Source organism: Silene latifolia, chromosome X (genome assembly GCF_048544455.1).
Source record: "Silene latifolia isolate original U9 population chromosome X, ASM4854445v1, whole genome shotgun sequence".
Taxonomy (NCBI): domain Eukaryota; kingdom Viridiplantae; phylum Streptophyta; class Magnoliopsida; order Caryophyllales; family Caryophyllaceae; genus Silene; species Silene latifolia.
The window spans coordinates 70,969,194-70,995,344 of NC_133537.1; the positions used below are offsets into that span (position 1 = coordinate 70,969,194).

General features: G+C 40.7%; 3 protein-coding genes across 3 annotated transcripts; 1 reads left to right on the plus strand and 2 right to left on the minus strand.

Annotated features, from left to right (window-relative positions):
• Window positions 1-1,807: 1,807 nt before the first annotated feature.
• LOC141623403 (glycosyltransferase BC10-like) lies at window positions 1,808-3,611 on the plus strand. Its single transcript, XM_074439519.1, has 2 exons — window positions 1,808-2,655; window positions 2,813-3,611. The coding sequence occupies exons 1-2, from the start codon at window positions 2,110-2,112 to the stop codon at window positions 3,458-3,460; spliced, it is 1,194 nt and encodes a 397-aa protein (XP_074295620.1). The 5' UTR covers window positions 1,808-2,109; the 3' UTR covers window positions 3,461-3,611.
• Window positions 3,612-4,170: 559 nt separating this feature from the next.
• Window positions 4,171-9,546, minus strand: LOC141623402 (putative leucine-rich repeat receptor-like protein kinase At1g68400). Its single transcript, XM_074439518.1, has 3 exons — window positions 8,153-9,546; window positions 5,381-5,704; window positions 4,171-4,666 (listed from the first exon to the last, which is right to left on the minus strand). Exons 1-3 carry the CDS (start codon window positions 9,465-9,467, stop codon window positions 4,323-4,325), a joined length of 1,983 nt encoding a protein of 660 aa, XP_074295619.1. The 5' UTR covers window positions 9,468-9,546; the 3' UTR covers window positions 4,171-4,322.
• A 1,183-nt stretch (window positions 9,547-10,729) lies between these two features.
• Window positions 10,730-12,785, minus strand: LOC141617596 (uncharacterized). The gene is made up of 4 exons (XM_074434777.1): window positions 12,092-12,785; window positions 11,235-11,983; window positions 10,938-11,188; window positions 10,730-10,802 (listed from the first exon to the last, which is right to left on the minus strand). Exons 1-4 carry the CDS (start codon window positions 12,783-12,785, stop codon window positions 10,730-10,732), a joined length of 1,767 nt encoding a protein of 588 aa, XP_074290878.1.
• Window positions 12,786-26,151: the final 13,366 nt, after the last annotated feature.

Sequence of the window (26,151 nt, forward strand, 5' to 3'; positions counted from 1 at the left end):
ATCGAAAGCAGTATATGGTCTCAAGCAAGCCCCTCAGACGTGGTTCACTGAACTCCGCAATTTTCTTACATCTTATGGGTTTGTCAATTCTATTTCCGACTCTTCTTTATTTATTTTTACCAAGGGTATTGTCCGTCTCTATGTTCTCACATACGTGGACGGCATCATTGTTACTAGCTCTTCTAATGTTGCTATTAACGACTTTATTGCTGACATTTCGCGACGGTTTTCTCTAAAATATTTGGGGCCTCTGTTTTATTTCCTTGATATTGAGGCAACTAAGACGAATCGTGATTTGCAACTTAATAAATCTAAATATATATCGGACATTTTACAAAAGTATAATATGGCGGACTGTCGCCCTGTCTCTACCCCGATGTCCACTGAGTTCGCTCTAGTTCGACATCCTAATGTTCCCGTGCATGACGAGTCTCAATACCATGCTCTAGTAGGCAATCTTCATTATCTCTCGCTTACTCGGCCTAACATATCATTCACGGTTAATAAACTTGCTCAATTTCTTACGCATCCGACCGCCTTACATTGAATGGCTCTTAAACGTCTACTTCGATATTTCAAAGGCACGCTTCATCTTGGTATTCATTTAAATCGCTCATCTTCGCTGCTTCTTCATGTGCCTTTTGTGATGCTGACTGGGCGGGCAATAAAGATGATTATATCTCTACTGGTGGTTATGTTATATTTCTTGGCTCGAACCCCGTGTCTTGGTCTGCTAAAAAGCAGCGAGCTTTGTCCCGTTCCTCGACTGAAGCTGAGTTCAAAGCTGTATCCGACTCCACTACTGATAACCTTTGGCTTCGTGCTCTTTTATCCGAATTTGGTGTGTCTTTTTCCCATGTTCCAACCGTCTATTGTGACAACTTGGGAGTGTCACACTACTCCGCTAATCCGATATTCCACTCACGTATGAAACATCTCGCCCCTCTCATTTCATTTTGTTCGCGAACAAGTCCAAAATGGTAGTCTTCGTGTCCAACATATTAATGGATCTGATCAAATCGATGATGTCTTTACCAAGCCACTTTCTCGGTCTCATTTTACTACATTGTTGTCCAAGACTGGTCTTACTTTTCGACCGACTTTCTTGCGTGAGCGTGTAAAGGATACTTCCTCCCATGATTCTATATACAACAACAACATCAGAGCCTTAATCCCAAAATGATTTGGGGTCGGCTGACATGAATCATCCTTTCGAACCGTCCATGGGTGAACGCACGCCTCAAAATGCGAATAAAAAAAGGGAAGATGAAGAACAAAAAGGGAGAACGAAAATGTAATGGAAAGTCAAGGTGAACTTAGGGGTTTGCACGCCTCCCATGATTCTATATCTTGTAAATAATCTTAGTATCTTGTATTTAGGTAATCGTATATTGTATTTAGGAAACGTAATTCTTCTAGATTAGTTTCTTGCACATATTGGATAGGAAAGATCTTGTTTCCCATATTCTTTGCATTATACTTGCAAGCATTCAAACACAAAACTTAGGCTATATTCGAATAAGTGTACAATCAAGTATTTTATAGGATGAGGTGTAATCATAGAAAGAAAAAAAAAAAAAAAGGCAGTTGTACGCACATGTGAACCTATGTCATTTGTCAATCATGAGCACACATACTTTATGTAGCGTAGTTGGCGTATTCAAGAGAATCACGATTTTGTCTGAAACAGCGTACACATTAATTGAATAGTCTTAATATAGTAGTATGACTAGTATCAGATTACAACATATGTTTCTATCTATATAGTTATTTCTGATTTGTTACCAATATTTGATTGTTCAACGTGTTCAACTATGATTGTCTTCCAAAGAAGCGTCTTCTGGTTTTCCTAGTCTCCGTCGACCATATTATTTGAATTATATAAGTTGACAATTGAAGCGAAACATCAAAGTAAACAACCACCTTTCAGGTTCAACTCTTTCATCCTCAACTATTTGTTGATCTTCCGGATACAACCCAAATTATGGAGTTCACAAAGTAAGGATATTAATTAATATCATTGACTTTCCGAAATCTTCAACCCAATATTGTTAAGCATCAGGTATATATTACATAAGACCAGCTTCGAATCCCTCATTCGATTTTAAAATGTTGTATACTACACTCGACCGATTGAAAATGAAGGTCATGTATGCTCATTTGAATTCCCTTAAACTATTTTCCTATTACCTTCTATTAGCCACCACCTTAATGACTTTAGCAATTGTTCTTGCTTTTGGTGTTCATAGATTCTCCTCATTCAATCTTACTTTAACACCACCAAAACAACTACATGCTCTCACCAAACCATCCATTATTTCGAATGGAAGATTACCGGTTCTAGCCAATAATATAAGGTCAAGTGATTATTTGATTCAATCAGATGAAATGCAAGGGATAATGAGTGATGAAGAATTGATGAGAAGGGCGGCATCAATGATTCCAGAAACGGAGAAAACAGTACCTAAGACGGTACCCAAAATCGCATTCTTGTTCTTGATCAAGGGTTCACTTCCATTGGCACCCCTTTGGGAAGAGTTTTTTAAAGGGCATCAAGGGTTCTACTCCATCTATGTTCATTCTGATGCTTCTGCTTACAACTATTTTCGTGAGCTCGAGACGGGGGTTTTTCGTGGCCGCACAATTCCAAGTAAGGTACGTAACTACTGCACTGCTTGTGTTTAACCCAACTTCAATCCCAAAATAAACAGGATAAATATCTTCATACTAGAAAATTTTAATTCAGAGAAACTATGCATATAATGTTTTCTAAACTCTATTTAATTACTCGTCCTCACACATATGTATGTAGGAAGTTGAATGGGCAAAGTTCAGCATGGTTGAAGCAGAATTACGCCTAACAGCAAATGCACTCCTTGATATCTCCAACCAACGTTTCGTCCTCCTCTCCGAATCCTGCATTCCTCTCTTCAACTTCACTGCCATCTATTCCTACCTTATGAACTCGACCAAAACCTATGTCGATGCATATGATTTAGTAGGTCATGTAGGAAGAGGTCGGTACAAAAGAGGACTTTATCCAAATGTCACCCTCCGACAATGGCGAAAAGGGTCCCAATGGTTTGAGATGGATCGAGAATTGGCCGTCAAGGTGATCTCTGATCAAAGTTACTTCAATTTGTTCAAGGGAGTATGTGAATCTTCATGGTATCCTTGCTGTGCGGATGAGCACTACTTACCCACTTGGGTTGACATTCATTACAGAGCGAGAAACTCAAACCGCAGCTTGACGTGGGCAGATTGGTCTGCGGGTGGGGCACACCCAGCTATGTACATGAATGTAAACATAACAGCTGAACTATTAGAGAAGCTAAGGAGTAACCAGACGTGCGTCTATAATGGCATGACCAGCAATATATGTTACCTGTTCGCAAGGAAGTTTGCGCCTAATACGTTGGACAAGTTACTGACATTGGCACCTCAAGTTCTGAGTTTTTGATGATGGCAAAAGTAAGGTTTTAGATATGAGTGTACATGTATTTAATACTGCCTAGTACATAGACACACAGCTCTAGAAAAGGCTCCATTGATCCTTGTACATCGTAGTACATTAGCGACTCGAATTGATGATAACATTCTTTTATCAAAAACTACACAAATTCTCATTATAGACGCTATAGACGGATAATGTCCCTCTCACAAATAAAAGTGGCTAGTACAAGTGGGTTGGAAATGGATACCCCCACTTGCCCTCCCACTTTAATTTTGTGAGAGGGCCACTATCCGTCTATAATGAGACGGACTGGAAAAACTAAGCCCTGGGAAATATTACTCCCAATTGCTGTATTCATTTTTATATGTCAAGAATACACGAGCTCAAAACTACTCTATTGGTCCTAATCCTTTATACATTTTTATTTTTTATAAGGGATACTTTAATCAAAGGTGAATAAATGATGGAGACGAAGGGAGTTATTCTAACATGATAGGGCTTTCTCTGGTAAATTCGGGTCGGATTCTGGTAATGCTAAGTAGTATCGTGTGCAAGTGACACAAAAGGTCTAATTTTCAGGAATTTTTGCATAGGAAAAAGAGTAGAGAGACAGGGAGAGGGTACTATTTCAACTGTTTCAAACAAAAAATGCTAAAGAGAAGGAAGGGAAACGAGTCAAACGACCTGGTCATTTGGAGCCCATATGATCGGAAGAAGCAAAATTTAGAGGCATCCAAATTCCAAGCTTAAATATCAAGATAAATAATCTACAATCGTACATTAGTTTGTTCAAGGATCAAAAGAACATACAACGACATACCAGCAGTTCATGTACATTACTCACACTGCTAGCATCTGTTATTGATCATCATTGGCTAACACCTCCAGTATCATCAGAGACGCACGGTGAGTCGGAGTCAAAGTTATCATGTGCAGGTGATGCTTCTACACCACGAATCTCCTCAATCATCTGGACAACTTGGCTCATCCTAGGCCGTTGATCAGAAGACATGGACGTACAAGCCATGGCAATTTGTAACAAACCCACCATCTCTTCCTCAATGTCCTTGTACCTCATCAACTCGAGATCAAACACCTCGGCTGTCCACTCTTCTCTTACCACTGACTGGACCCACTTTGGAAGATCCACCACTCCGCCAACTCCAACTGTGCCGTAAGGCCCACTTCCTTCCACAACTGATGGATATTTCCCTGTAAGAATATGGAGGATAAGACCATGAACTTGTGAGGATTACAAAGCACCTGAAATGTGACCAACTTGCACCAAATCATTTATATTTTCCGATACAATCAAATACTCCCCCTGAAATAAGCAGTCTCTTTTGTTCTGAAAGTACTAGTAATAACTAATATGCATGTATCCAAGACATTATTTAAATAGCCCTACTCCCCACCATTCCAATTGATAGTATACATTTTTCAGAATTACCCCCTATTATTTTGAAAAATAGAAAGAAACTATTATATGGAGGGATTAATCAACCTTCTATTTAGTCAAGATGTGCCTTTTGAGTCCACTGTAATTGTCTCTTAAGCAAGGAAATGGGATGGGAAGGGAGAGTAAGGCTTAGTGCCCTAAGATACGGATTTTAGAAGCTATAGGTACAGCTATGGTGCTCCTGACATTCCGGTTATCATACATTGTTAGATTTTGCTCTCATGAAAAATAAACTATGGCAAGAAGGTTTATTATGTAAAACCTACACGTAAATAGACAGCAGTACTTAGAGTCTTAGACGTGTATTCTCTGCCTTTTAGAAGGGGTATGTGATAATTATTAATGGACAGAATAGCCAATCTTTGTGATTTTCAGAAAGCTGAGGTCAATTGTCTCTTAACCAAATTCTGCACTAGGTAGTTATGAAGCACATGTACAAGGATTACACGTGGGATTTGTTCACTTGCCTGTTAGCAACTCAAGCAAAAAGACTCCAAATGAGTAGACATCGGCTTTTTGTGTGAGTCTACGACCATCCCGAGATTCAGGAGCACGGTACCCATTGGATTTGCAGTTGTTAGCCGACAACGGGGAAAAGCTGGAGAGGCCAAAGTCAGAGACACATGCATCGCCGGCTTTATCAATGAGGATGTTTGTTGATTTGATATTGCCATGGATAAGCTTGAGTTCCCTACAAGAGTTATGGATAAATGCCACTCCTCTAGCTGCTCCTGCTGCTATCTTCAACCTTACTGTCCACTCCAAAGGGGTACGTCCAGGTCCTCTATTCCCTGCAACAGACAAATATATGGTCCTTAGAGCAAGTCTTTCAATCCACTTTCATTTACAATCTATTTTTGATCTAACTAGTGAATTGTGAAGACCACTAGATCTAGAGCTCTAGACCATTTCATTTTATAGCTCAAAAATTGGATAAAATATATTCAGAATGACACAATAAACGATAAAAATTTGTCCGTCCACACTGCTAATAACTTTCAAAATTACTAGACTGTATCCTGATTTACTACACAATAATAATTGTAGTGATGACCTAATGGCATAAACTACCAGGAAAGGTACAAGCAAGCACCGTTATGTAGACTTGTTATTCTAAACAATCCATCTATGACCTCATGAGCAAACAATTCAGGTAAATAATCGTAGAGACGTAAATGAAAGTTTATCCAAATACCCGTGTAATTTTTGTCCCCTTAGTGTTTCATAGGCAATTATTTTCCATATTTCCAATGGAGCCAAAGATTCATTACTCTTTGGTTATGGATTATAATGGAATAAATCAAAATGGCTCACTAAAGTGGCTGCGCTTCTTTCCTTTGTGAAGCAGCGGTCCTTCGATGTAGTTTTCGGCGCAATTTTCATCTTGGGTCATTCGGAAACAGCCTCTTTGTGTTGCTAACACAAGGGTAAGGCTGCGTACATCCGACCCCCCCTTACCCCGCAATTTGCGGGAGCCATTGAGGCACTGGGGTAATGTTGTTGTTGTTGTTGTAGTGTTTCATAGGCAATTAGCCCTATGTTACTCCAACTCTTCTGATTTCCCCACGTACCCGTACCCGTGTCCGACACTCGACACTTGGACAAGGGTATGACACTTTGACACCTCATTTTAAGTCAAAGTATGCATATTTTCCATAAAAATGGCCCGAGTCCAACACTTGACACACACCCGTCTCGGATACTTCTAAAAGAGTCTGAGCAACATAGAATTAGCCTAATTCATTTTTAAAAATTTAATCATAGTTAATAACTTTAAAAAGCGTTTCACAACTTTTTTTTATTATCATAATATATCTCCTTGATTAAGCATAAAAATGACAAAAGCACAACCAAAAATTCCAAAAGAGAAAACAAAGACAAAAAGAGGGAGTACAAACAAATGTAAGAAGAGCAGGTCAAGACAAAGGCTTATTACATTGACTGAAGGCTGGAAAATGAGCAGGTAGGTTTGTGGATTGTAATACGGAGTACTATATTAATAAGTGGGTCACATAATTGGTTGGACATAAGCAGAATTTGTAGGGTGAGGGTGGGGGTCTCTTTTCATATAAAATTCCAATATAAGTCATGAAAAGAAACAAAAAAGTTAAAGTGAACGTTAACACTTCTATCATGGACCAGGCCTCCTCATATACATATTACAGTACATAGATGATAGATACTGATATCTTTCTCATATCGCTTTCTCTCCTTTCCCCAAAACGAGCAATGATGTTAATAGCTGCTTATAATCCACTGTTACAGTTTAGTAAATTAATTAAAGGCTTAATACAATAGTTCTCGTTCAACAAAAGCCGTGCGTCTAGTGTTAATACAATAGTTCTCGTTCAACAAAAGCAGTGCGTCTTTTGTTCATGCAATGCCTGTGCATGTCTAACTTCACACCTTGTGTCTATCGCTACAGGCCATTGTCACACATTTATGAGTCAATGCTACGCGTGGTTTTTAGGATTAGATATTTAGCGTTTCATGAGTGTATGATCATCACACTTACACGGAAGGTTTAAAATATTGGCCGTGACACAAAGTAGAGATTTGGGAAGTTATCGAAACCAAGATTTAATACTATGCTCACGCCTCACAGCACTACATTTGAGTATGTAACCCATCCCTCATTCCCTCATACCTACACCGCCAAATGTTTACTGTATAAGAAAGAAACATCTGATGAACATTAACCCCACATCACATGCAAACTCTGGCATAACGCTATTACCTAAGCTTCCTCATAAATAACCTTTCAGTATCTCATTAAGCCTCAGCGGTTAACTTCCACATTCCATCTTTTAAGCCTGGAAATATTCATTACACCTTCCATATTCCTACTCTCAAGAAGCTTTAATTAGTTTATTAATGCTGATGTTAATACTACTAGTTCAATAAATTATTCACTAATTTCTTTTTCAACCTCTGCACTACTACTATAGACTATAGTATACTACCACTCTTTTCATGTTTAGCTAACAAATGACTATGGATTAGAGAATTTACCAACTTATCATGGTACATTGCATAATCCATTTTGCAGAAATTTTGTGCAATAAGACAGAGAGCAGTAATAACAAAATTATCCCAGTGCCTGCCTCAATGGCTTCCGCAAATTGGCAGGATCGGATACTCGGAGGATGTACGCAACACAAAGAGGAGGTTGTTTTCCGAAATGCAATAAAGATAAACGAGAAAGGAAAAATAGAGGAACAATAGAATATGATGATTACCATGAAGAAGCCAGAATAAGCTACCATTAGGCAAGTAATCAAACACCAACAATTTCTCATCCCTTGCAAAATAATACGCTTTAAGAGTCACCAAATTAGGATGCCTTAATTTCCCTAAAACCTCCATCAACTGCTCAAACTCCTTCTTCCCACCACCGCTACCACCCACATTGGCTTCCTTCAACCTCTTAACCGCGACAACCGTCCCGTCATCCAACACAGCCTTATACGCAGTCCCAAATACCCCTTTCCCCAACATCTCAGCCGACGCCCTCAATAAATCCTCCAGTTCAAACCTCCTCACTCCTTCCGAGAAAACCATCCTCCCACCCCCAGTTCCAACACCGCCACCATGAATACCACCACCACTACCTCTGTAGGGACTGGAGGAATAGACAATCTTCTCCCCACCTGAAATGACGCTTCCACCCTTCTTCTTCCTCCAGAAATAACAATACAACAATGCGGAAATCAAAGCCAATAGCAATACATCACCGACAATAATCGCTATTATCGCCCACAAACTCATCTTTCCACGCCCATTACCATTCCCGGGTTTCTTCGGGTATAGCTTCCCGGGTAACGCGCTCGGAGTAGACGATATCGTCACAGTCGGGTTTTGGTTTTGATTCGGGCCGGGGTTTAGGTTTCCGGGTTTGGTCGGGTCAGTTTCTGTCTGTTTGCAGGGAGCAAGAGGGGGACCACAGAGAGCAGCATTACCATAAAACGACGTGGCAGGAAAACCAGCAAAAACCCTTGGAATTTGTCCAGTAAAGCTATTAGCACTGATATTGAGTTCCTGCAGGTCAGGGAGTTGGAGGCCGGCGATGTTACCAGTAAGGTTGTTACCCTCGAGACGTAGGGTGAGTAGGTGGGTGATACGGTTAAGTTGGTCAACGGGGAGGGGACCGGAGAGAGAGTTGTGAGAGAGGTCGAGGCGAAGGAGAAGCGGGAGAGAGGAGAGGGAAGCGGGAATGGGACCGGAGAAGCGGTTATGGGAGAGGAAGAGGAGTTTGAGGGAGGGGAGAGGGAGAGGGAGGGAGGAAGGGAGGGGGCCGGAGAAGGAGTTGTGAGAAAGGGAGAGTACGCGGAGGGAGGAGAGTGGGAGGGTGTTGAGGAGGGTGAGGGGGAAGGGGCCGGTTAAGGAGAGGTTTTGAAGGAGGAGTTTGGTGATTTGGGAGTGGGTGTTGCAGGTGATGGTTGGGTGGGTGCAGAGGGATTGTGGGGTGGTGTGGTTGTATGTGGGGAGGGGGAGGGAGATGGAGATGGAGATGGAGATGGAGATGAGTAGGGGGAGGATGAAGAAGGGTGACATCGTTGGGAGTGAGTGTGAGAGTGTGTTTGGGAAGTGGGGAGGATGGAGAGAGAGTAATGAAGGACAAATGAGGTCAGGTGGAACATGGTGGAATTTAATACTATCATTTGTTGGGGCTCAGTAACGGTAACGTTACGGAGGACGGATGAGGGTGGCCTATTCACTGCACTTAACTACCAAAATTATGAGTCAAGATCCTCTCCATTTCCTAAAAAGAAATGGAGAGGCCATTTCCTATCAACGGACCGGATTGCATCTTGTTAATATCAAACGGTTCACGATTTATGCAAGAAAATAAAGGTTTAATAGGGTGTAGAGGGGAAAATATTATTAAATGGTTTGTGAGAGGAAATGGAGAGAAAGAAATGGAGAGGATCTTAATTGCAAAATTATGTCCATTTTTTATTCCTTCATAATATTTTTTTTTTTTTTTTGACATTAATGAACTTTATATATTAAAGCAAAGAAACAAATAGAAGTGTTAATACATAAGAAAACATATCAGCCCGTAGCAAGGCGAACTGACCAGTGAACAAACAAACGAAGGAAATTTTGAATTGCGGACAAGGAGTGACGCAATTCTATTGGGACTGGCTTTGAGGAAGCCAGAACAGCTGATAATTTTTTAGACGTAACCCGGAAGGAAACGGAAGGTAATGAAGCAGATTGAGCTCTGTACATGGTGAGAAGAAGCCCTTTCGTTGTTGCCGCAAAGAAAGAGGATGCACGAACGAAATGCATAGGGGTGTAAACGAGCCGAGCTGAGCTCGAGCTCGGGTGGGTTCGGGCTCGGCTCGAATTTTTTAGCTCGAGCTCGGGCTCGGCTCGAAACTCGTCGAGCCTAAAAAATTGAAGCTCGAGCTCGGCTCGGGAAAAGCTCGAGCTCGGCTCGAGTTCGAATCGAGCTCGTTTTGTCATTATATATTTTCCCTTTCTCACTTTTTAAATCTAACTAAATATAAATATTTTTGAAAAATAACTAAATTATAAAATAGTAAAAAATATTATATCATGATATACTTATAAAAATGTCTAAATAACATATAATTTGAAATAAAAATAATACTACAATATAAAGATTATACAAAAAAATTTATAAACGAGCCCAAACGAGCTTCCGAGCCGAGCCTTGCTGAGCTCGGGCTCGGCTCGTATTTAGCCAAGCTCGGCTCGAGCTCGAGCTCGTTTTGACCGAGCACGAGCCGAGCTTTGACCGAGCCGATTCCGAGGGCTCAACGAGCCGGCTCATATCATTGACAGCCCTAGAAATGCACAAAAGGAGCGGCCGTGAGAGAATCTGATGTAGAAATGATGAACTGATCCCTAGGAGTTGACCTGTGAACCATAATAGAATAAGAAACATCAGAGACAGGCAGAACATGGTCATATATCGGATGAAGTAAAACGCCGACTCAGAATCGAAGTGGCAAAAGTGTGCGGTGAGGGTGAGTGGCAAGAAGGTAGTCTGACAAATATAAAATCTGAACTGGGTTAACATTGCAGTCCTCAAAGACGACGGAGTTACGGACCATCCAAATGGCCTTAATAACACAAAGAAAGTGAAGAAGACAACAATCGGAATTATCCTTGAGCCTGTGAAAATACACAATATGATCTGCAAGCCATCGCTGCAAGGAAACTGCTAGGTTAGCCACAAAATTAAGACCAAGAGCTGAAGAAAGCAACATGTCGAGCAACAGTACAAGAGCGGAATAAATGATCTAAAGACTCAGTAAAAGAGTGACAAAAAACACAAGAAATACTAACCTGAATACCACGCAGAGAAAGATTATCTAAAGAGGGAAGGATATTATGTACAATGCGCCAAACAAGCAGAGGTAACTTGGGAGAGCACTGAATACCCCAAAGAACTTTCCAAGGAAAAAGCGAATAAAACGAGGGTGAGTAGGAAAAGGATTGACGTGACAGTAAAAATGAATTACCTGATCGAACTGTGTAAACTCCATCCTTAGTGAATTTCCAGTAGAGGAAATCGTCGATATCAATATGAGGCGGTTCCATAGAAATAATAATCTTGGCACATGGAGACTCAAAAACGTGAAAAACTGCACTATGATTCCAATTACCTGACGAAGTGAGCAAAGTAGAGAGCACTGGAGAGGCAGCAGAAAAAGATGGGCGAACAGAAGGAATGTTCCCATTAATCCAGCGACTTCTGAGCAAATCAACTGAGACACCATTGCCCAGTTTCCAAGACAAAGCAGGAGAAAAAGCAGAAGCTGCACGACATAAGCCAGCCCATAAAAACGAAGGATGAAAGACTTTAGATCTCAAAGCGGGAATTGGTAAATCCTTCTTGTACTTGGGGATCATAAACTTTGCCAATAAACCAGAGGGTTGATGATGAATACGCCAAAAATTCTTCATAAGAGAAGCTTGACTCAACAGTGAGACAGACTTGACATCAAGTCCACCATTCTCCCGAGGAAGCTGTAAAGAGTCTCTAGAAAGCCAGTGAATAGAACGATGGCGAATATCTTTACGCCACCAAAAGGCTGCAATCAAAGAGTCAATGTTCATACAAATCCCAATTGGAAAAGGGATAGAAGTCATCAAATATCAGATTGAACCCAGAAGAATGGAGTTGATGATGAGCAGTTTACAAGGCTGACTGAGATGAAGAGAAGACCAGGCAATAATACGAGTTGTCATCTTGTCCACAAGAGGCTGAAACACAACAGACTTCTTTGAGGGAAGATCGACAGGGACACCTAAATAATTCCCAAAACAAGTAGAAGTCTTTATCTTGAGTATAGAAGCCATATGTGATTTGAAATCAGGCGGTGCATTTGGACTGAATTTAATAAATGATTTATCAAGATTTATCATCTGGCCAGAGGCAAGTTCGAAGAAACGAAACAAATCCCGGAGAACCTCAAAAGAACCAGGAGTAGCTTTACAGCAAATAAAGACATCGTCGACATAGAAAAGGTGAGTGATATGAGGAGCATATCGCGAAATCTTGATACCATGTATAGATCCAGCCTTGGCAGCGGCGCGCAGTTGGCTGGACAAAATCTCCATACACAAAATAAACAAATAAGGGGAAAGCGGATCACCCTGCCTCAGGCCGCAAGAAGGTCGAAAGGTAGCAGATGGTTCGCCATTAATCAGGATATTGTAAGTAACCGTGGATATGCATTCCCAGATAATATTCTGCCAAAAGATAGGGAAACCAAATTTCTTCAAAACAACAATGAGGAAAGGCCAGGAAACGCGGTCAAACGCTTTGTGCATGTCAAGTTTCAGAGCAGCATAAGAAACAGTGCCTTTCTTGGTCTTATTCAGATAGTGCATAATTTCATGTGTAATAAGACAACCATCCGACTGTGGGGTAATATCCGTATAAGATCCTTTAAATTTAGGACTATAACGTAAATTTAACATGTGAAATATGGTCATAAACGAAAAACAATGAAAAACGATAAAGCACAAGAATTAACCTTCGGTCCTAGTGCAATTCGGCAATGAGAGATCAAAGTAGACCTCCTCCTAATTGTTGCACCCAAGAACGTCTGAGAATATGCCCTTGTGCTAGAAATGTGTTCTCTAATTGCCTTGCAATATTGAGAGAACTTGATGTGAGTTTTTACCAGATGTGAGATCTAGGTTTCAGAGAGAAAATGATCTCCAAAACCCTAATTTTGTTGTCAAAATGAATTAGGTTTCAAAAGGAGAGAAGGCTCTCCTTTTGTTGCCTCGGTCCGCGGGTCACTAGAGGAGGGAGTGGGCTTTCCACTTTCTCCTCATTTAACTCGTGATCCGACTCGTCTCGCTAAAATGTATATGACGCGGTTTTTATTATAAATCGTCATCGGTTATCGGCTATTAAAATGTCAACTAATAACACGGGTTAGTTGAAGTAATAATACATGTCCGACAAAGACGATATTGTATAATTAATTTATTCAATATACATTAATCGAATATAAATCATTTACATTCAATTTACGAATTAACTGCTTAATTCGCCTTAGCCCATTTTATTTAATCCGTATTAAATAAAATATCTCAACATCACGTTTGACTAATTACTAGTCAATAACTCGGACTAACTGGTTAGTCAAAATTGGCATCAACATGACTGTATTTTCATACTGTCACATCTCTCAAACGTATCCTATAGGTGTGACTTTTAGGGACCAGTTGATCACCGCCATCTGTATGACAATAACGTCAAACTTATCTAGCAAGCCAACCGTTATTGATAAACGTGGATCAACTGATAATAATACCAAAAGTATGCCCTTTGATCCTTTTAGAGATTTATAAGTCCTTGCACTAACTGTTAAGGACACCAGCCCCAACAAGCTCCCACTTGTCCGTACAAGTGTATGTGCAATGACGTTATCCGCACTAACTGGAGGACACAGCTCCAACAAACTCCCACTTATCCGTACAAGTGTATGTGCGATAACCGATTCTCATATTCATTTAAAATTTCTCCCACTCAATGTAAAACAATTTGCAGATCCGGATCCACAAAGGTCGTATTTTACAATCGATCTGTATCATGAGTGGTTTCCCCGACTAGAGAGTAACTTAACTGATAAAACGAATCCGTATCCGAGCATGGCCATGCATTTCGATTCTGACTCCTCGAGTGGCCCCGAGAAATATCGAGTACGATAAAGGCTGAATATTTCCTTCAACTCGACTCCTTCCGATCTAAGCACGGCATGAAATGACCCAGAAAAAATCTACTTGGCCCCCTGTTACGGATGACCGTGAGAAAGAAACCAAAGTCACCCAAAATCTGCCTTAGTCTCAAGAGACAGTCGATAGTCAAAAGAATCGACTCTTAGGATCACCATGGAGGTCCTATCCACGACCTGGCACCGAATGTTATAAAACATTTAGGACTCCACGTCGATGTCACAATTGTGTCCTACGAGATATCCGTATAACTCGCCTCTCGTGATTGGTCGAAACCGTTTGACTTATGGCTTGTTGAACCCACCATCAACCAACGTCACAAAATAATTGCCAGAGTTATCAGCTCTTATGGGCAATTAAGGACCAAAAATATAATGTTTGTTCAGTTCACTTTGTGGTGTTCAAAATTGTCGTACAAATTCCACATGAAAAACAAAATATATAAATATCAAAACGATGATGTCGTATAGAGTACATAAGGGAATGAATCTAATCCATAAAAGAGTACTACAACTTAGGAACACGTTTAATTCCCATGGAATTAACGTGCCCTTCATGCTTATCTTGTCGTAATGGTTTAGTGAGAGGATCGTCTATGTTATCATCTGTAGCAATCTTTTCTATCACTACTTCCTTTTGCTCCACGTAATCTCGGATTAGATGAGCTTTCCGTTGTACATGTCTAGACTTGTTGCTAGACTTTGGCTCCTTAGCTTGGAAGATGGCACCACTATTGTCGCAATAGATGGTGATCGGGTCATTCGAACTAGGCACTACGGATAGTCCATGTAAGAATTGACGCATCCATATCGCTTCCTTTGTAGCTTCAGACGCGGCATAGTACTCGGACTCGGTCGTAGAATCTGCAATAACAGTTTGTTTGGAACTCTTCCGGTGATCTGCAGCGCCATTAAGAGTAAAAACGAATCCGGACCGAGATTTCGAGTCATCTCGATCCGTTTGGAAGCTAGCATCTGCAGAACCGGTTGCGCATAGCTTTTGAGGGCCTCCATAAGTCAATGCCCAATCTTTAGTCCTCCGTAGGTACTTAATAATGTTCTTGATGACCAGCCAATGTGATTCACCTGGATCTTTGTTGGAATCGACTTGTCATACTCAATGCATATGCCACGTCCGGACGTGTGCATATCATGGCATACATGATTGATCCTATAGCCGAGGCATAAGGAATCCGTGTCATGCGCTCTTTCTCTTCCGGTGTCTCGGTGCCGAGACTTGCTCAAATGCACCCCGGAGCCATAGGAAGAAACTCCTTTTGGAGTTAGTCATGCTGAATCTCTCTAGGATCTTGTCTATGTAAGACTCTGGCCGAGAGATAACATCCGACGTGATCTATCTCGATAGATACGGATGCCCAAAATTCTTTGTGCCTCACCCAGATCTTTCATCTGGAAATGGTTTTTCAACCATACTTTCACCGAAGTTAAGAGAGGTATGACATTCCCAATCAGGAGTATGTCGTCAACATACAATATTAGAAAGACAATCTTGCTCCCACTCGACTTGATATACAGACATGGTTCCTCGACCGATCGAATGAATCCATTTTTTTTTATCACTTGGTCGAAGCGATGATTCCAACTCCGAGATGCTTGCTTAAGTCCATAAATGGAACGCTTAAGCTTGCACACTTTCTTAGGATGTTGTGGATCGATGAAACCTTCGGATTGTACCATGTACAACTCTTCCTCCAAAAAACCGTTTAAGAAGGCGGTTTTCACGTCCATTTGCCAAATTTCATAGTCATGAAAAGCGGCAATCGCTAAGATAATCCGAATGGAACGCAGCATGACTACGGGTGCAAAGATCTCATCATAGTGCAAACCTGGCACTTGGGTGAAACCTTTAGCAACTAGTCGTGCTTTATAGATATCTTGTTGACCTTCCACAGAATGCTTTATCTTGTAAAGCCATTTGCATTGAAGGGGACGAACCTTGGCAGGTAAGTCAACAAGATCCCACACGTTGTTCTTATACATGGAGTCCATTTCGGATTGCATGGCCTCAAGCCATAGCTTTGAGTCAGAACTAGTCATGGCACCTTTATAGGTTGCGGGTTCACTACTCATTAAGAGTAGAATGTCATCTATGTCATGTTCCTCGACCATACCAATGTATCTGTCCGGAGGAATAGAGACTCTTCCCGACCTCCTAGGTTCCTCAGGAATATTAACCGCAGCCGGGATTGAAGGAATTGGTTCCTCCAATGGTTGCTCGGTATTTGGTTCTGGAACCTCCAATAGCTCGAAGGTTCTATCACTCTTTGCATTCTCGAGAAATTCCTTCTCTAAGAATGTCGCACTAGCCGCAACAAAAACACGTTGTTCGGTTGGCGAATAGAAGTAATGACCAAGTGTTCCTTTAGGATAACCTATAAAGTATGTCTTGACCGATCGCGGGCCGAGCTTATCCTCGTGTCTCCACTTGACATAAGCCTCGCAGCCCCAAACCCATATAAAGGACAAGTTAGGGACCGTTCCCTTCCATAGTTCATATGGAGTCTTGTCAACAGCTTTAGACGGACTTCGGTTAAGTATTAGAGCAAAGCGGTGACGAGAAGAGCATAACCCCATAATGAATCAGGTAATACCGTGTGACTCATCATGGATCGAACCATATCAAGTAGAGTTCGATTTCTCCGTTCGGACACACCATTCAACTGAGGTGTTCCAGGTGGAGTTAACTGTAAGGCAATCCCACAGTCCTTAAGGTGTTGATCAAACTCGTGAGAAAGATACTCGCCACCACGATCTGAACGCAGTGTTTTAATCTTTCTACCCGGTGAGGTTACGTACCCACCCCGGTATTCCTTGAATTTCTCAAAGGATTCACTTTTGTGCTTCATTAAGTAGACATAGCCATATCTACTTAAATCGTCCGTGAAAGTGATGAAATACCTATAGCCTTCTCGTGCGGTGATTGACATAGGCCCACACACATCCGTATGTATGAGTCCTAATAGGTCAGCAGCGCGCATTCCAACACCTTTGAAGGAAATCCGAGTCATCTTACCGATGAGACATGATTCACACGTGCCAAATGATTGAAAATCAAAGGCCGAGATAGCTCCATTTTTGATGAGCTGTTTTACGCGTTTCTCATTAATGTGTCCCATACGGCAGTGCCATAGATATGTTTGATCTTTGTCACCAACCTTTAACTTTTTATTCATTACGTGTAATATTTCGGTGGTCTGATCTAAAACATAAATTCCGTTCATGGAGACTGCCTTGCCATAAATCATATTGTGTAATGAGAAAATGCAAGAATTATTCTCTATTACAAATGAAAAACCAAGTTTGTCAAGTGCAGAAACTGAAATAATGTTTTTAGAAAGACTGGGTACATAATAGCAGTTATATAAAGATAACTCAAATCCGCTAGGAAGCTGGATCACATATGTTCCCCTCGAGACGGCAGCCACTCGTGCTCCATTCCCGACACGCAGTTCCACCTCACCCTTTACGAGGGGTTCGATGTTTCGGAGCCCCTGCACATGATTACACAGATGAGAACCACAACCAGTATCTAGTATCCTAGTTCCGTAACTTGCGTGGTTAATCTCAATCATATGAATAAAAGTAGAAGAAGAAGACATACCGGCCCTCAACCAGGGTGAGTAAGGTCGGTGTGAGGCCCATCTTTGCCTATTACGCTCCTGTTTTTAGAGCTTTGTTTTACTTCTTTTATATAACTCTTGTCTGGTTTCTTGCAGACCGGTTTGGCCAGGATCTGTCTGAGGAGACCTTGAAGAGGTTAGGGCTTGATAAGGACGGGAACGTCGTTGAGCGGCACCCTCAGGCTGACGCGCATGATCGTAGATTGGCCCCCAACGAACTTATGGACAAGCAGCTGAAGGCACTGGATCAGGCGGCGGCTCAAGCACGGGTTCTCGGGGGCGTGCCGAAGAGAACATCAAAGGCAAGGTCCAGGTCGGCGACGTTGTCGATCCCAACTCCCTCTTCAACCCCAACGGTCCATTCCATGTTTTCATTCTTGCTCTTTGTCGCGCCTGATGAGGTGTTCGACTCACCAGGCCCACTCTTGCCTGAACCTGACTTCTTAAACTTCGCCTTACCTACTGCTAGGTCTGCTTTAACTTTGCCCTTACCCTTGCCCTTGTTTGACACAACGAGAACATCCTGTTTCATGCTCCCACTGAACTTCATGTCCTTCTCGGTCTGTACGAGAAGAGAGTGCAGTTCATGGGGACTTTTCTTCAAATCATTCATATAGTAATTCGCTCTAAAGAGCGCAAAACCATCGTGGAGTGAATGAAGCATGCGGTCAATAACAATGTTCTCGCTGATCTTACAATCAAGCGTCTCCAGCTTCTCGACATTCTCAATCATGCTGAGAATGTGTGGGCTAACTGGTTGGCCCTTCTGGAGTCTCGCATCAAAGAAGCGAGTGGTATGCTCACAGTGGCGGAGCCAGGATTTGAACTTAGGGGGGGCGAAAAATTTTAGGGGGGGCGAACGACTAATTTCATAAGGCACTCCCGAAAAGTTTTCGAAAAATTTAACTAAAAATTTCGAAAATTTCATCCGCCAAGGGGGGCGACCGCCCCTGCTAGCCCCCCCAGCTCCACCACTTTATGCTCATAGGTCACGATTCTCGGTGCTTTCGAGAATTCCTTAGTGAGCGTGGTGAAAATCTTGTTTGCACCTTGGGCTATGAAGCGTTTCTGCAAATTGGGTTCCATTGCAAAAATGAGTACGTTTTTAATCGCACCCGCTTCCATACAGAAATCGTTAAACTTGGCGATCTCATTAGCTCTAGCCGTGGGACCTGGGTTTGGCGGGATGGGCTCAATTAGATATTTGAGCTTCCGTCGCCGGCGCGCAGCATTCCGTAATGCCGCCTCCCGGTCCGCGAAGTTTGATCCATCATTCTTGATCGAGTAGACGATTCATCCGATTCATGAAGATCCGAAGCCAGGACTCACGGTCCAATGTGGCACTTGGCATTGGGTCGTTAGTTGGACCAGCCATTTCGTTATAGCAGTTTAAAAATTCGTGTTCTACAATGAAAAAGAAAGAAAAACAAAAACGAAATAAGCAACTCATCGAGGTGATTTAAGTCTATTTAAAATGTATTTTAACGTGTAGACTCAAGCACTTGCATAATTGATCTTCCTCAAGAATGATACAAGTGATCCCAAGACTCAATTTCCGTAAATTGATAAGCCAACTGTTTAGCTAATTCTTCCGTAAGAACTCTTGGTCGATAGATTTACGTAAATCCTATCTATAGTCCACCATGATCACGGGATCGTACGAGTGACCATAGTGTTGAGATAAAATAGGTCAATCGGTTCCAACTTACCCGACGTAGAAGGGGTCATATTATGCCTACCGACGAAGAAGGGACTCATTGGAGTTTGACCTATAAAGACCGTTCTCAATTTTGTTTGTACGAGGAAGATCCCATCAACTTAATTTTAATTCATTTTAAGTGAACAAATAACTAGCGTCTGCGTGAATGAATTAATTTAGGTGATGGCTTAGCATAGATCGTGTGACATGAGAATGTCAAAGAAAACTAACTCGTGACCTCTATATGTGTCAGTTTTCATGCAATAATTAGGTGGTTTGGTTTTAGGCGGAATATGATGCAAATTATCGTTACGAAAAATAAATAAAAGAATGCAATACGTAAATAAAATTCCTAGTGTGGCCTATCCTAGAAAAAAAAACATAATACAACTTTGGAATCCACCGTTGGACCCGAAAAGCTTGTCTTGATGTTCCATCTTTAACCTTGCAGCAGGAGTGAGCATCCGATCTCCATCTTTGGTCTTCTCAAAATTACAATTAAAATTTACAAATATAAACCTATTTACATTCTAAATACAAAAAAACTGTAATTACAAGTGAAAAATCCAAAACGGAGATACGAGATCTCAAAATACAACCAAGACCGTGTTCCATCATTACGGTAACACGTTCTACTAAGGCCACACTATGTTACAACCGATTGTAAAATAAATAAATACGTAATAAAAGCATTCAAAATTAACGATAAATAAAATGCATCAACTAAAACAAATTTATTCGTGACATAATTCCGTAATTATGTTAAATTTATCCAAACCACCTTTTAACGATTAAAATTTATGTGATAAAACTGCTTCTATCAGTTTAATTTTAATCTATTACAATCCGTTACTTTAAATACGCTTTAAAATAACTCAATGGTACGTGTGTGAACCGTTTCACAATCATAGCGAGTGTACAATATCCGTATAAAGTACATATTAAGGCCAAAAGAAAATTTAAAACAAAAAGAATAAATTTTCAAAGTGCGAACAAAAATCCCTCGATCCGGGGACAAAAGTGCTCGATCGAGGAACAAAGGGCTCGATCGGTGAATCGCTAGTCGATCGAGAGGTATGCTAATCGAAAGTACTCGATCGACGATCTGGAGGTCGATCGAGGGCTTTTATCAAGCAAATCGCTCGATCGAGTACGAGGACTTCTCGATCGAGCGGGGGGTTTTAAAAGCAGGTCGATCGAGTATCGCAATTACTCGATCGAGCAAAAACAACAAGGAAGGGCTCTCGATCGAGTAGAAACATGCTCGATCGAGGGCAAAAACATTCTGAAAACATGAAACCCTCGTAAAGACAGTTTTGACGAAACAAAAACATCTCAATTTTGATCAAAACCGCATCAAAACAAATTTACAATCTGACAAAACTTGACATATTGCTATAATCTCCGTATAAAATAACATTATGTAAAAGAACAAATCGAAAATAAGATAAATCAACCGTGTAAAAACATGTCACGGTTTCAATAAAAAAACGAAACACCCGTGTATACATGGCACGGTTTTCGAGACAAAACAATCGTTTCAAAATCGTTTTATGAGAAATCACAATGAAAATTTACGTGGCCTCGCTCTGATACCACTTGTGGGGTAATATCCGTATAAGACCCTTTAAATTTAGGACTATAACGTAAATTTAACATGTGAAATATGGTCATAAACGAAAAACAATGAAAAACGATAAAGCACAAGAATTAACCTTCGGTCCTAGTGCAATTCGGCAATGAGAGATCAAAGTAGACCTCCTTCTAATTGTTGCACCCAAGAACGTCTGAGAATATGCCCTTGTGCTAGAAATGTGTTCTCTAATTGCCTTGCAATATTGAGAGAACTTGATGTGAGTTTTTACGGATGTGAGATCTAGGTTTCGGAGAGAAAATGATCTCCAAAACCCTAATTTTGTTGTCAAAATGAATTAGGTTTCAAAAGGAGAGAAGGCTCTCCTTTTGTTGCCTCGGTCCGCGGGTCACTAGAGGAGGGAGTGGGCTTTCCACTTTCTCCTCATTTAACTCGTGATCCGACTCGTCTCGCTAAAATGTATATGACGCGGTTTTTATTATAAATCGTCATCGGTTATCGGCTATTAAAATGTCAACTAATAACACGGGTTAGTTGAAGTAATAATACATGTCCGACAAAGACGATATTGTATAATTAATTTATTCAATATACATTAATCGAATATAAATCGTTTACATTCAATTTACGAATTAACTGCTTAATTCGCCTTAGCCCATTTTATTTAATCCGTATTAAATAAAATATCTCAACATCACGTTTGACTAATTACTAGTCAATAACTCGGACTAACTGGTTAGTCAAAATTGGCATCAACATGATTTGTATTTTCATCTTTGTCACATCTCTCAAACGTATCCTATAGGTGTGACTTTTAGGGACCAGTTGATCACCGCCATCTGTATGACAATAACGTCAAACTTATCTAGCAAGCCAACCGTTATTGATAAACGTGGATCAACTGATAATAATACCAAAAGTATGCCCTTTGATCCTTTTAGAGATTTATAAGTCATTGCACTAACTGTTAAGGACACCAGCCCCAACAAGCTCCCACTTGTCCGTACAAGTGTATGTGCAATGACGTTATCCGCACTAACTGGAGGACACAGCTCCAACACCGACATAAGCCGTGAAGGAACAAAAGCCTGCTGGGAGTCCGAAACCACAGAAGAGATAACAAGTTTGAGTCGATTGGCAAGGCACTTGGAAGCCAGGCGGTAGACGACATTGCATAGACTAATAGGACGATACTGAGAGATCAGCTCTGGTTTCTCCACTTTAGGAATAAGAATAATTTGGGTATTATTCCATTCTTTCAACATAACACCCGTATTAAGGAAGCGAAGAAGAGCCGACGTAACCAACTGACCAATCTGGGGCCAAAAAAACTGGAAGAATTTCGGGTGTGCACTCCACTTTTGTGCATGACACTCCTATGCATGAAGCCGGAGGTTCCACCACTCAAACCTTGGAACCTTGGCAACATCAAATATTCAAGTACTTTGAGGACACCCGGGAACTTTACAAGTTATTAGTGGGAGGGTTGAGAGCTCACACACTTGGCAACAACAACATGGGCCAAGGTTGGAGAGCTTAGAACAATGGAAGCAAGAATGCTTTTGATGATGAATCCAAATTGGCTCAAATGAGAATGCTTGAAGGAATTGCAAAACGACAAGAGGAATCCTATGCTTGGCAACAACAACAAGCCAAGCAATAGGAAGATAATCAAGCCTTGTGGAAGGCTCAAAATGAATGGAGAGAGCAAGTGAGCCACCAATTTGGGGTGCAAAATGAAAGGCACCACCAATACATTGAGGACTCCTACCAAGATGCCCAAACACAAGAAGATTCCTTTGGCCTCATCCGAGGCCTCTTTGGCATGACACTCCACCACAATGATCCCAACTACCAACCCACCATTAATGAGCAACAAGTTGATGAAGGCTATGAGAGGGCAAGAAGAGTAAGAGAAGCAAGGGAGAGAAGAAGAAGGAACCAAGGGACATATGAGCAAGGAGAAGGCTCGGGTCCCTTCAACAATTAAGCTTGAGAAGGTGATGGTACTCCTCCACATTGAGGACAATGTGTGGGGGAGTGAGATGATTGTATATACTTAGTCTTTGATGCATTGAAAAAAAAACGAAAATTCCGGCTAGGTGAAAACCCACAAGGGTGGGCGCCTAAGGCAAGATTGGGAAGGTGGTCGAGGACGGAATAAAAACCCGAAAGGGCATTCCGGGTAAAATGAAAAATAGAGTTGTGAGCCACCATGAGAGGAAATGAAAGCTAAGGTGAAAACCCAAAATGGCACCTTAGGCAAAATTTTCAACAAAAAAATTAAAAAATTGAGAAAATGTAACACCAAAAAGATGGAGGGATAAGAAGGGAGTGATAAGGAGGGTCTTGGAAGGAGGCTAGATTAGGATTTAATTTATTTTTGAGTCACAATAACTTATTCTAAATTGGTGGATTTTGCTTTGGCTACTTGTGTTGTTGATTTTTGTAGGTGTGTGGCCAACCAAGTAGCATGATCACACTTTGCTTAGAGTGATAAGGGGGCGATATAAGTGGAGTAATGTGATGAGTTAGGAGTTGTCTAGGATACTTTGGTATCACCTTGGGATAAGGTGAGAGTGGCCTTCTCTTGTTGGTGACATAAGAAGGGTGGAGTTGGAATGAGTCGGAGTTGGTGGAATATTGTGTCTTTGTATTAGGGAGATATAAGAAGGGGGAGTGAGTGAAGAGTGAGTGTCAAAAACTTTGAGTCTAGATTTTCATTTAATTGGTGGATTGTGTATGAGGGAGACATAAGTTGGATGTGGAAAGGGAAGAGTGATCGTTCACCCCTATACTCACCTTTAGACTTACCCAAATGCCTTCCTTGAGTTTTACTCGGGACGAGCAAAAGTCTAAGTGTGGGGGAGTTTGATAGAGTCAAAAGTGTCGAGTTAATAAGGCCTTCTTAGGCCTAGTTTGGTTTAATTTAAGGGTCTTTTTGTCAGAATAATGAGCTAGTCTTCCCGTCCCATTGTTTGTCATGATTAATGAGTTTTAATGCATGTGTGGAGTATTGTTTTGAGAGGAGAGTTCGGAATCCCGAGCAAGAGCCTCTAGCCACACTCCTAAGAAAGCAATCAAGTGAAGACGGTTCCACACGAGCTAGCATAGGAGTTGACATCCCTTGGTGAAAAGCATGGAGGCCAAATGATGAAAGGATTGTGAAAAGAAGAAGCAATTTTGGAGCGGAGATCAGTCCACGACGCAGCCTGCTTCTGTTGACGCAGCCTGCGCCGTATGACGCAGGCCTGCGGTGGATGACGCAGCCTGCGTCCTCCTCAGCCTTGGAGCATTGATCATCCCTCTTTAATCATTTCGTGGAAGCCCAAAATCATATTTAACCTAGAGGGGAGTGCAGCCCTATATATAGTTCATGTTATGAAGACCTAAATTATCATCTCATTATTGAATAATCTCAAAAACTTGTATGAAAGAAAGACTTAGTATTTTGGGGAAAATTGTAATCTTTGGTTGGATTTTGATGTCAATCTTTCTATTAACCTTGGATTCATCTATGGTTATGGAAGGCTAGACCTTTAAGCTTGGTGTAATTTGGAATTCTGTACTTCCTTTAAGTTTTGTAAGAACTCCTTAATCTTTCTTCAATAATTATTTCATTTCCTTTTGTTTACTTGTTTATGTTTGATGTTTGTGTGTTGGGAGTAGCTAACCTTGCATGTTATTCATCTAACTATTGCAATTTCTAGTTTTGTTTTCACATCTCTAGAAATATATGAAGCAAACTTGTTTTGTTATGAAGTTGTTGTAAAGTTTGTAACTTTGTGAGTAAGGTTTGAAAGTTAGCCTTGGGTTAGTTGTTTTAAACTTTCACAAGTTAATCTTAGCTCTTTCATTTGGCTTTGTTCTTAATGCTCTTATGTGTTATCCTTTGTGTGGTCTTCATTTGGGAAAATACATGAGTAGAATTGTTTTCTTCTAGCTTAGGAAGGATATTCTTACCATCTTATGAAAGTAGTATTGGGTGGTTATTGAAGAAAGAAAAAGGGTGTCTTTGTGGCTTAAGGAGTAGTGTTTGACCAAGTTACACCAAGTTCTCCCTAATATTGAATCTTTGCATATCAAGTGTTTGTTGATTTGTCTCTTAGAAAAGTTCACATCTTTAGTTTTGTTATGCTTGTTTCCAATCAAATGCCTTTTCCATCTATGTTTCCTATAAGTTGAACATTGTTAATATCCATTGTTTGTGATTATCTTAATTTGTTTAGTCTAAATTGTCATTAGTGTCTTAAGTAGTCTACCATTCAAGTTTTAGTTATTAGACCTTCTCTTGGGTTCGACCCTTACTTATGCTATACTACTATTCTTAATTGCATAGTGTAGAGTTGAGTTTGGTTTTATAAATTGTTAATTTGATAGTTAATTCTAGTAATAACGACAACCTAGTTTTTACATATCAATATATCAATTACCCTTGTCGCTCCCTTCACATAAATTAATAATAACTCAAATTAGGACATTCAATCTCCATATAGTGACAATCTTCATATTAAGACCTTCCACAACAGCAATAATAATCAATTAAAAGACTGCGAAATCGATCAAGATAAATAAGAAACTTACTCTTTTTGACTGTAGGAGGAAGACACATATGAGCAGGAGTCCTATCAGGGCAAAAGCAACTAAACTCACTGATAGTGTGATCATAACCACACTGCCCTCCTGACTCATGACAAGCACTGCAATTATTAGCCATCCATTTCAGAGAAAAACCCTCATTTAACATGTCGTTTAGCTTTCCAAATTTCATTCCTTCACTTTCATAAGGTACTGAAACCACCCCATTACACTTCCCTTTCAAATCTTTCAATCTTGACTCATTCTGATACACTCCTACAGCTTCACAAAGCACCCAATTCGGCGAATTCTCCTGCAGAAATGTTGATATATGGAAAGTTGTCATCTTTACAAGAGACCTCAATGTTGGAAATATTACTTAGTTATGCTTCAAAAGAATCCCACATTGATAAAATATGTTGGAGTATTATAGTTTATAAGTGATCTGTTATATTGGACTACTAGATATGTAGTGGTAAAGGGCCCGTACAGCCAC